The sequence below is a fragment of the Anarrhichthys ocellatus genome, unplaced genomic scaffold (genome assembly GCF_004355925.1).
Source record: "Anarrhichthys ocellatus isolate YVR2014 unplaced genomic scaffold, GSC_Weel_1.0 scaffold2, whole genome shotgun sequence".
In the NCBI taxonomy this organism is placed as follows: Eukaryota; Metazoa; Chordata; class Actinopteri; order Perciformes; family Anarhichadidae; genus Anarrhichthys; species Anarrhichthys ocellatus.
The window spans coordinates 7,945,953-7,957,418 of record NW_022280032.1 but is presented as its reverse complement, the minus strand read 5'-3'; the positions used below and the strand labels follow the sequence as shown (position 1 = coordinate 7,957,418).

General features: G+C 41.8%; 2 protein-coding genes across 3 annotated transcripts; one reads left to right on the top strand and one right to left on the bottom strand.

Moving 5' to 3' along the window:
- Positions 1 to 14: 14 nt before the first annotated feature.
- Positions 15 to 3,988, top strand: mapda (N6-Methyl-AMP deaminase). 2 transcript variants are annotated; one of them, XM_031861327.1, is made up of 10 exons: positions 15 to 188; positions 318 to 448; positions 706 to 766; positions 891 to 978; positions 1,064 to 1,145; positions 1,313 to 1,439; positions 1,567 to 1,647; positions 1,722 to 1,860; positions 1,930 to 2,030; positions 2,489 to 3,988. In XM_031861327.1, exons 1-10 carry the CDS (start codon positions 144 to 146, stop codon positions 2,678 to 2,680), a joined length of 1,047 nt encoding a protein of 348 aa, XP_031717187.1. In that variant the 5' UTR covers positions 15 to 143; the 3' UTR covers positions 2,681 to 3,988. The 2 variants fall into 2 exon arrangements, with proteins under 2 accessions (XP_031717187.1, XP_031717194.1); XM_031861334.1 differs by having other exon boundaries at positions 97 to 188; positions 266 to 448.
- nat10 (N-acetyltransferase 10) lies at positions 2,541 to 10,699 on the bottom strand. Its single transcript, XM_031861290.1, has 29 exons — positions 10,587 to 10,699; positions 10,228 to 10,353; positions 10,015 to 10,106; positions 9,742 to 9,913; positions 9,529 to 9,651; positions 9,384 to 9,445; positions 9,170 to 9,284; positions 8,411 to 8,518; positions 8,109 to 8,242; positions 7,922 to 8,015; positions 7,725 to 7,823; positions 7,494 to 7,630; positions 6,934 to 7,058; positions 6,601 to 6,751; positions 6,058 to 6,154; positions 5,826 to 5,942; positions 5,441 to 5,542; positions 5,277 to 5,351; positions 5,072 to 5,188; positions 4,816 to 4,949; positions 4,683 to 4,731; positions 4,498 to 4,594; positions 4,297 to 4,404; positions 4,041 to 4,213; positions 3,819 to 3,938; positions 3,636 to 3,734; positions 3,456 to 3,529; positions 3,293 to 3,373; positions 2,541 to 3,212 (listed from the first exon to the last, which is right to left on the bottom strand). Exons 2-29 carry the CDS (start codon positions 10,339 to 10,341, stop codon positions 3,077 to 3,079), a joined length of 3,105 nt encoding a protein of 1,034 aa, XP_031717150.1. The 5' UTR covers positions 10,342 to 10,353; positions 10,587 to 10,699; the 3' UTR covers positions 2,541 to 3,076.
- Positions 10,700 to 11,466: the final 767 nt, after the last annotated feature.

Genomic DNA, 11,466 nt, shown 5'->3' with positions numbered 1-11,466 from the left:
AGGGAATCGCCTGCAAAAGGGGGGCTTATTTCTGTGTTGCACTCTGGTGCAACAGGAAAATGTGGACTGAAAACAGAGGCTAGTTGGCAGAGACAGTACTACTCAGGGCTCACGGATTATCGCAGGCGTTGTTCAATTTAGTGATGGATAATGAAGCGGATGTTTTTTATCGGGAGCTGCCAAAAGTGGTAAGTCACAAAAGTATTGTTACATCTTTTGGGAAGAGAAGCCACTCGGAGGAGTAACACGGTAAAATGTATTTTAGTCAACATTTGTAGGTAGCCACATGCTGACGTCGGCGTTTTAACTGTCACCAGGAGCTTCACGCTCACCTCAACGGCTCCGTCAGCTGCCACACCATCGAGAAGCTCATCAGCCGAAAACCGCATCTCAACATCGAGCACGGCATGACTGCTATCGGTAAAGGCCAGCGGAGGACCCTGGAGGAGTGAGTATAACTCAAATAAAAAGTTTAACACGAGTGTTATTGACGAATCCATAAATTGGTGTAATTTGTCGTTACATCATTTGGTTTTAAAAAAATACAAAAGTGATATAGAAACAATTCAGTTGGCATTAAAGTAGGTTTGTTTCTTTGTATACAGTGGTAAACAATTAAAGTGTGTTCATGCTGACAATAGGGAACCGATAGTGGGAAGAGGGTCTTTGTTAACCGTTATAACAACATGGCGCGTGTGTCCGCAGGTGCTTTCAGGTCTTCAAAGTCATTCATCAGCTGGTGGACTCGGAGGAGGACATCCTGATGGCGAGTTTTAGCTGTTTGTTCAAATTTAAATCGGCTTTTTCTGTCTTTTAGGCAAAAATAGGAAGAGGGTCTTTTTTTTTTGCCCAATATATCAGTGACAGGTGTTTCTTTTCTTTCTCTCCAGGTGGCTACAGATGTTATCAGGGAGTTTGCGGCTGATGGCGTCAAATATTTAGAGCTGAGGAGTACACCAAGGGAGGAGAAAAACACAGGTAAAGATGTCTACTTATATTTTGATGAAGTGGATTATTTTATCAAATTATTAGGCTCACGAGTTTTGTTGTGTTTTTCCTATAGGATTGACAAAAAACAGATATGTTGAAACTGTCATCAAGGCCATCAAACAGTGTAAAAGTGAGGGAGTGGACATTGATGTCAGGTAGGCAAAGCCTGTTTTATTTTAACTCGCTACAAGTCCACGAATGTATCTCCGGGTGTGTGAGATGTTTCACACACTCACCCATCATTATTCACTGGTGATAAAACCACCAAAACACTGCATAGTGTTCGAGTGACAATTTTAAATCTGCCCATTTGTCTCGGAAGGTTTTTGCTGGCAATTGACCGCAGGAATGGGACTGAAGTTGCAATGGAGACCGTGAAGCTTGCTGAGGAGTTCATGCTGTCTACTGACGGTTTGGTGGTGGGACTTGACCTCAGTGGAGATCCAACGGTCAGCCAATATTGCATAATATATGCATCAGTAGTAGTAGCTGTGACTTATCCCAGTGTGGTGGAGCTCAAGTGCTCTTTAGTGTGCCAAGATGAACTGATACAACAATCGTAATTTTCATCTTAAGGTTGGCCATGGCAAAGATCTACTTCCAGCTCTGCAGAGGGCCAAGAACTGTGGACTGAAGTTGTCACTGCACCTCTCAGAAGTATGACCTTAATGTTGTTCAGTATCTGTCGTCACATTATCTGTGATCTGACATTACAACAACAACTGTTGCAGGTACCATCACAGCTGGAGGAGTCAGATTTGCTGTTGAATCTTCCTCCAGACAGGATCGGTCACGGCACCTTCTTGCATCCTGAAGTGGGTGGATCTCAAAGTCTTGTTGACAAAGTGGTGACGAACAACATACCGCTGGGTAAGAGTGAGATGAAATTATTATTTTCTGTTTGTGCGCAGTAAGCTGACGCGGTCTTTCTTCTTGTAGAGCTTTGCCTGACATCAAACGTCAAAGGACAAACTGTACCGTGTTACTCCAAACATCATTTCAAGTACTGGTACCAGATGGGACATCCAAGTATCATTTGTGTAAGTTTCCTAACATTACACCTCAGTCTGTGATTTGTTACCTTACTTTGAATATGTATACAACGTTTTTACCAAAAAATCTAAAGATGTGAAAGCAATACTATGCTTCTTATGGCTTAATCTACCATGGCTCTTTTATGACGTACTATACGACATTGTACTATGACATACTATATTATTGCTTTTTTTAGACATACTATAAGTTTTTTAATTACATTTATACGACATATACCATGAATTTGTTTTATTTTATAATATACTATGGCCTTTTTGACATACTACACGATGGCTTTTTATAACTTTATTTATAGCTTTATTTTCGACAAACTAATATGACATGTTATACTCTAACTTTTTTAAATACTATGGCATACCATACAAGACTTTTATGACACAGTTTGAATGACTGACACTTAATGGTTAACGTGAATAATGATTTATTCTTTGTCACATTACAGACTGATGATAAGGGAGTCTTCAGTACAGACTTGTCTCAAGAATATCAGCTGGCAGCTTCCACATTTGGGCTCAGTCGTGAAGACGTATGGAAACTCTCCCAGCAGGCGATAGACTGTATCTTTGCACCCGACACCGTGAAACAGCAGCTCAAACTGAAGTGGGCTGCTATAAAGCCTCAGGTGTTCAAGTGACCCTTTCAGTGGAACCTACAGCCAATCATATACCTCACATTTCAGCTTGAAGAACTTTTCTAAAACGTTTTTACAAGAACCTTTAACATACTGGAGAAAATGTTTGTAATAACTGAAAGTAAATGATATTTATTTAGTAGAACAAGTGGAAGTGTGTTATTTTCTGCTAATATACAGAGTCTGTGCAATGTTGCACACATCATAAATCAAAGCAACAAACTTGTCATGACATACTGTAGAAATACAGATGAACCCGGTGAGAATGTAAAAAAATGTCTAAGAATAAAAACACAATATCAACAGATATCCAGGCTTTGGGGTGCTCTCCAAACTACAGATCATGTTGATTCTGCTTTGAACCCCCACACGGTGCCATCAGCGCAGCTGTATTTACACTCACGCCATCTTTCCAAATTTGCCACGCTTGTCTTTGCTCTTCTTGAATTTGCCGTGTTGCATTTCCTTCTTTTTACCTTTCCCGTGCTCGGGAGCCCCTTTGGTGTTTCCTTCATCGTACTTCCTCTTCTTGTCACTGTTGGGAGTAGTATATCATTACAAACATGTTTTTTACAACAAACACACTTTTGCCAAAGATCCAAAATAACACGATACCTCTTGATGCTAACAATAGCTGTGTTTCCTGCTTTCTTCAACACCTGGTCCCATTCCTCATCATCTCCACGGATCTTGTACCTGTAAATACAAAAAGAAATCATTACAGCTGCAGTAAATATTGCCAATTCATAATGCTTCAAACAAATAACCTCATACTCACTCTTCCATGTCCATGTCCTTCACTTTCTCTACATCCTGCTTGTGTTTCTCATCAAACTCCTGAGCTGCTTCTTTCTGTTGGTCACAGATTCACTCTCACATGAGAAGTTGAAAACAGCAAATGTTTTGCATTTTTGTTTGATAAACGACAGTTTTGATTAAGTCATTGTTCAGCACGTACCAGATCATCAGTAAGGCTTCTGACAGTCGGCTCCATGGAAACATCTTTTGAGGTCGCCATCTCTGCCTCAATGGCTTTTTCTTGGACACTGGTGAAGACCTAGGATAGTAAACACATTCAAAGTATTAATGTAGTTCCAATAGTTTTAAAGGCAGCTTTTAATGTCATGTATCATGTTCTTACTTGTACACATTTCCGGATCAAGCGGTTGAAGAGTCCCATGAGCTGCGAGCTTGGGAGTCCAATTTCCTTTTCGAGCTGATCTACCGATTTGTGCTGTAACCCTATACCCAGCAGTAACGCCTAGAAGAAACAAAACAGGGACAATCAACACCCATCGCAAGGAAACTATTCATGACATGGAAATCAACATAACCAATGGGGGGGGGGGGGGAGAGAACTTACACACTGTCCGACTGAGAGAGAGACGTCACCCAGCTGCTTGAGGAAAAACATGCGAGCGACTGTGGGGATCAGGTCCATGATGAGGTGGTAGTCCACCATGCTCCTCGAATACAATTCCAGACGCTTGAGGTCGTAAGGACTAAATTGGGAGGCCAGCTCAGAGCTAGTCAGAACTGTGACGGTCAAAGAGAAGTTAGATCGGGTCTGTGAGACGCAGAGGAAATCTGATCAGGGTTAGTTAGTAGAAGAGTCTTACTGCTCGTCTCCTCCTTGGACGTCTTGTTCTGCAGGACGCTGAGTGACAGGCTTGGATGGAAGCTGCTGAACTGGTAGGAGAGGAGAGACAGGAAGCGCCGACGGAAATCTAAAGGGAACAAAAAACTGTTCGGTCAAACTGTGATAAGTTTAAACAAACCAGATCTCCAGAGGCAGTGCAGGAAATGTTGTGGAAGTTCACCTTTCCAGAAGGCAGAGAGCCACTGGCTCTGCTCTGTGACTTCATCTGTGTTCAGCTCCTTTAGCATCACACAAGAGTGCTCTCCTGTCAGGTCATTCTACAGACAACCACACACACAACAATAATTACAGCAAGTGACAACAGCACAACATACATAAACATAGAACTTTATTTGTTATACTCACAGGGGTTTGTCTCAAGTAGACTGGAGTAAACCCTGCTTTCTTCCAGAACCTGTCAGGTTGCAAAAGACATTTTTGACATTTAATAATCTGCAAAAATATTACGAACCATTTCTCCATATTAAAGGAAACTCACTTGAGTAGCAGTGTAGTAAGACCAAAAGAAACTCCGAGATAGTCCAGTCTCTCTGCTCTCCTCTCACTCAGCTTCAGCAGCAGAGGAGGGAGCTCCTTCCGTGGAGTGATCACCTCCTCCAGCAGACTGACAGCCTGTCAAGAGACAACAAGGCCGATGTCTAGTGTAATCTCTAAATTGTATTTTTACTCTAGTTACACTTCATGTAAGGAAATGGAGTCTTTTAAATATAGCTGAATACATTTAATTGTATTACCTCACTGCTGACGGAGGTGATCTCATTGTGACTCGACTGCATGCTCTCATCCATGGTGGGAAACTTGCCCTCGTAGTACATCTGCAGCAGTTGGAGAGCTCTGGAGCCGTAGCCCATCTAGTGGACCGGTTGAAAACCAGTTACATACAGTACATCCTGATTAATTAAAAACTGGGTGAACATGCAGAGGTAGGCAAACTCTTACCCCTTGGTAATCTGGATTAACAGCAATTCGCACAACTCTGGCTCCAGAGAGGCTTCCAAAATCTGGGTCTTGGAACTACAACGAAAGGAGCAGAGGATTTTATGGATGTTTGGAAACGTGAGCTGTAACGACTTTGTCAAGAAATTCATGACCAGTGGGGGCACCTGTTCTGACACCGTCCAGGGAATGAGGTCACCAGAGGCCTTCTTTCCTCTGGACAGACTGTTTAGGATGGACTGCCGAGATATTTCTCCCTCCAGACACACCTGAGGGAGAGAAAAACGAATACAGTGAGTCAAGTCAATAAACATGACGAATGAAAAGATAAGATACAAGCAACAAAAAAAAAAAAAAAAAAAAAAAAAAAAAGGATGGAGAGGCTGAAATAGTTTTTGAATGCTTTAAGTAAATAAGGAATGTCTGATTCGGTGGAGGACTTTCCTCTGAACTTGACTAATTATCACAAACCTCTCTTATCACAGAGGTTTGCTTTCAAATGAACAGCATGGCCTTCACTCTGGTTTCATGAGGGGGTCTGGAGTGTCTTACCTGCACCACAGCGAGGACCTCAGGTAGTGAGTTCTGCGTGGGAGGAACCGGTGGCAGGAGACAGAAAAGGTGATGTGCCGGAGCATCGGACAACATCTGCAGGTCATTTGGTGAATTCTGGACCCAAGAAATCATTTGAGTGAATAAACACGAGAATGACTTCACACCGTGTCGAGGACATTGTGCTCCTTGAGGAAAAGCAAGTTATGTGAATACAAACAAATAATATCACCTTATAGTGCGATGCCACGTAAAGGGCCATCAACCTCTGCAGGAAAGCCTCCGATGCCTTGTGGTAACAGAAGAGCGTGTCTCTGTTCACGTAATAGCTGAAACGTGTGGATTAAGGAAATGACATACATCATTTCATAAAAAAGTAACGCCTGTATTTTGCAAAAAACTCATAGTATAGAATGTTTAAAAAATGCAAGAAAAAAGTCATCATATAGTATGAGACAGTAAAGACATAGTATAGTCAGTAATACAAAAGCCATAGTCATGTCATGAATAGATCATAGTATTGTATGCCACAAAAATGTGACAGAAATGTGACAGTATAGTATGCCATACAAATGTCATAAAAAAAGTAATAGTATAACATGTAATAAAAATGTCCTAGTTTAGTATGTGATAAAAAGTCATTGTATAGTACGTCATAATAACATCATAGTATAGTCTGTCTACGTGTCACACAAAATCCGTAGTACGAGATAACGGTGACAGGCCCGGTCTAAACCTGGGCTAACATTAAGCCTTTAAAGTGCATGAAGGATACAGGTCACACGTCTGAGGAAGTGGGCAGCCAGAAAAGAGCCTGGGTATGTTCAGACAGTCGAGACAGAGCAGGTCATTCAGCCACTTCTCAACTGCATCCCCTGGAGCGTACCGAATAGACTCGTAAAGAGAAACCTCATGGAGAATGCGAGCTGTGAACAGAGACGGACAAACAGCAGTCAGTCCATCCATCCATCTCCTGCCCAGAGATACTTTAACTGCTTCACTTCGGGCAGCAACTCCCTCCCAACCCAGAGGGAGCAATCCACCGTTTTCAGAGAAACATGGCAGTTACACAGATACATAGATAATAAAAAAACACCGGGATATTTACCGGCTGCCAGCCTCTCTGTGGTGGTGATCCTGTTCAAGGATGCATTGCTCTGCTGACTGTCGGCACTCTGCTGCCTCAACTGCTGAATCAGTTTGATTGAAAGAGAGCGACCGGTGCCTTCATACCTGCAGAGAAATGCAAATAGCTTGAGCTGAAATGAAGAAGCAATTCATGAATCAATGGAAATATTAACTATTTCAGTAATTGATTAATTATAATCACTGGTTGCAGCTTCTCAATTGTGAATGTTTTCTTCGTTCTACGATACTAAACTGAATATATTTGGGGTTTAAACTTCTGGTCAAACAAAACAAGCAATTTAAATTTGTTAACTTGGGTTTAGTAAACTGTGACAGATATTTTTATGAATTTGTGACAATTTATACACCAAACAATGTATCGAGAATATGTTTTGCAGCCGTACAAATATTACTTCTACATCACTGGTCATAAAATCCATATTACTCAAAATAGTTTCTCCAAATGTCTGTGTGTAATCCTTTTTGGACCAAAGCAATGTTGCATTTGATTATGCAATATCATCCAGCCCCCTTACTGACCCGTTGATGGTCGAAGCCATGAAAACCAGATAAGGCCCCAGCAGTGTCTTAACCAGAGGTAGAGGGATGGCCGCCGCCTCGTCAATTACCAGCAGTTCAGCCTGGCCCAGCTTCACTGCATCGCCTGGGTGAATGTACTGTGGGTCGCATGAACAGGAAGAGATATGAGTATTTCACTAACGACTGTAAACACAAACAAGAAGCGGAGAAGAGCGGTATGGTCTTGTTTACCTGAATTGTCTGTCGGTGTTCTTTGAAGATGTTCACCCGCACCACAGCTTTGTTGAAGTCTGGATTCAAAGACTGGATGATCTCATAATCAAGATGCTCCTACAAATGCAATATATATATATATATATATAAACTGGTTATTGTCAACACCATGAATGTACTGCCGCTGATCTAGAGAAGCATCTCAGGCAGGTTACCTGATACTGGAGCGCATCAAAGCCTTTGAAGATGAATTCAAACATGGTATGGAGGTTGTCCGGGCTCGGTGAGGTTACAAAGATGTTGGAGTAGCTGTAAAGAATGTCAAACCATCATTAGCAAAAACATGCAAGACAATGTAATAGACAAAACGGACCATTTTAATGAGATAAAACGAATCTGTACCCAAAAGCCACCGCTCCAGCCACAGCCAGCCCCAGTGCTGCAGACTTGCCTCGACCACGGGCAGCGGTCATAGCCACGGTACTCCTCAGATTCTTCTCCGAGGTCGCCTCAATGAACTTCAGCAATCCTTTAGCCTAGAGGGCAATACAAACATCGACAGTTATTACAATATTACGGCTTCTGAGGTGTGATGTCTATGGAGCATTGTTGTGATCTGTCGGTGAAGTGCCGTGAGTGAAAATGTTTTTAGTGCATTCATTAAAAGTTAGACTTGGTAAATGTCTTTATTGAGAGGTCCTGACCTGGTCCATGGTCCTGCAGCATTCCACTAACACACCCACAGGCTGCGTGTCCTTAAGGGACTCCTTCAGATCCTTCAGCTCTTGTTCTCCTGGAGACAAACCATCCTCCTGAAGGGGAGGAGACAACGGGTCAGACATCAAGGAGCAGCAAGTAGGCAAACTTCATAAAGGATTCGGTTTTTTTCTTTAGCTTATTATGAAGTAAATGTTGATCGTTTAGGTTGGTTCCCTATAAGCCTGACTTTAGCAATGCAACTCTGTCTGCCACCAGGCTCGATCTCTCTGGGAAATGAAGGCCCAATTTACGGCACAAACGCAGTGAGTCAAGAACAGGACGAGGATAGTGATTTACTTCCCCCCGGTAGCTAGCGTTAGCTAAAACCTGTGTAATCTACATTTTGTACAAGCAAAGCAGTGAATTGTGCTTTTTGATGTTATTGTTGTGGATCTACATTTGTGCATATAGATAAACGGTGTAACAATAAATGAAACTGAAAGATGCCTGCCACAATTTCCCTGAGCCAAAGACGACTTTATTAAATATCTTGTTATTTTTCAACCAAATGTCCAAAACCCGGTAATATTTACTTTAAAATGATATAAAACAGAGAAAAGCAGAAAATTCACATAGGAGCTCTGGAAACAGTAAATGTTCTTCACATTTAATTGATAATTACTTAAACATATAATCGATAGATTATTGTCTGTTGATCAACTAACTGATTGAACAAATAGTTGTTTCTACTCTAATATAATTACCTGAGTCTTCGGAGGGACAGGCTTGATGTTCGCCATGTGGCTGGAGATTGGCAGGACGTTGAGTTGGTCATCGATGACAACACAGTTTTTGCAGGATGCAAGCGACAGAATGAATCTAGAGACAGTGGAACAAAATGAAAATATATATATATATATATATATATATATATATATATATATATATATATTCCATGAAAGTCAGAGGAGCGCTTACCTCTCATTGAACCGTCCCACCACGTCCTGATGAGCCTCTGTCCGGTATCGAGAGTGTACGTCCTGGATGAAAACAACCAACATTCATCCTAAGTCAAGCAAACAGAGTTTGACGTGTATGGAGATGGAACAGGTTATGGTCTTACCATAGTCATAGTGTAAAGCTGCTTGAGAGAGTTCATTGTCCTGAGCAGAATCACCACTATACCACCTCCTTCTACCGTCTCAACGGTTCTCGCCAAGAGATTGGGAGTGAGGGCTTCAAAGTCCTGTGTGGCACAAAAAAACAAAAGAGTTTAAGAGTCAAACACATGTATTCTACAGCAGCGGCTCCCAACATCTGTCCTCACGTAACTCACCTGCAGGACACACATGCCGTAGGTGTTCCCCAGGATCTTGTGCGTCTCGTTGTAGTAACAGTATCGGATGTTGGTTGCCGCGATGAAGAGTTCAAACGGGTCATCCTGATTCAGATTCAAAGTGCCGGTTTTTATCTTCTTCTGCAGCTGTCTCATGCGCTTCTTCCGATTGCTGTTTCAGACAATTTTGACAAATCAATCACCCTTCTTCCTTTTGACACAATCAACGGCAAACAGCTAAATCTCTTGAGATGAGTTTAGTCACACACACACCTGCTGAATCCTAGGTCTTTCTTGTAGCACCAGAGTACAGACGGTCGTGCTTTGACGGTTGCTTTAGACAGCATGTGATGCAGAATCACAACCTGGATCAGAGACAGTTTTAATAGGTTTCATTCCCCATGTAAAGAGACATATGTAAACATGCATTGAAATCTAATTTTAACTGGTAAATGTGCCTGAAAAGAACAGGGAGGGAAGGATTACCTGATCTCTCCCGCGATCTCCCACCACCACATATATGGTCCGATGGTGCAGAGCGACACCATTCTCTATCTGGACACGAATCCTGTTGTCCACCTTCTTGCGGACGGTCGCCATTGTTCACTGCCACTGAGGGAAGTCAGAAAAAACACATATAGAAGAAAACATCAGAGATACAGTACGACATTAAACGTTGTAGAACCACCCATAAAGTTATGTCAAAATGAAATGGGGAGGAAGGATTGACTCGACCTAACTTGCTGCCAAAACAAATGGAGAGTTAACGGCAACAAGGGAACCAAACTCTTCCACAACGCGATGAAGGAACACAGAATTAAACGCTTCGTTTCTAATAAAGTTACCTTCTGTCACACAAACTGGTTGTTGTTCAATCTTCATACAATTCAAACAAGTCCAGGGCTGAATTTTACATGCACGCCATCATGCTGTTGATACACTCACGTGGAGACATCGGTTCACGGAGGACCCCAAGTGTAACGTCATATCTACGCGACGGTTTCCGGAATAGAGCCTAAAAATTCCCTGAATTTAGTCTGACAGGTGGAAATCTCTACAACTGAAACGATTAGACTTAAACTGCAGCTATCTTGATACATCGATTAAGTATTTCTTTAAGCAACTGTGTCAAAAAATAAAGCGGTTATCATGTTTAAAATGTGAATATGTTGTGGGTTTCTTTAGCATAAGTAGTTTATCTCCGGGGTTTGGACTGAGTGGGTGGTCAACGAGAACAATTTTAAATCTTTCAACCATGGTTCCGTTTTCGGACAGCATTTTGTCGAAGAGCAACATTGCTTCATTTACCTTGATGCTTTAAGAGGTGTGACGATGATTGGCATTTGGGATCCAGTAACGGTTTAAATCGAGACTGGTAATTCCAACGACGGAGGTAATTCTGCCTGCGAGCAGCCGCTCCGGGGATAATAACCATAATCCTCCTCATGAGCACGGGGCTGTCTGGCAGCACAACTTCCAAACACGTGAACAATCATTTTTGGTTTCTTCAAAGCAATTGTCGGGAATTTAATGCAAGGAATGACATTTATCTTAACGGCCAAATTAAACTTAAAACTGCTTATTGTCGCGGTTAAATAATAATAAATAATTTAAAATGTACAGCCCCGTTTCTAAAGTGATTTGAGCAAAATGTTGCTGTATCACAGGCTGCTGAAATGTAATGCAATAAGTGAAACATTAAAAATAAACTAAATCAACCCAGAG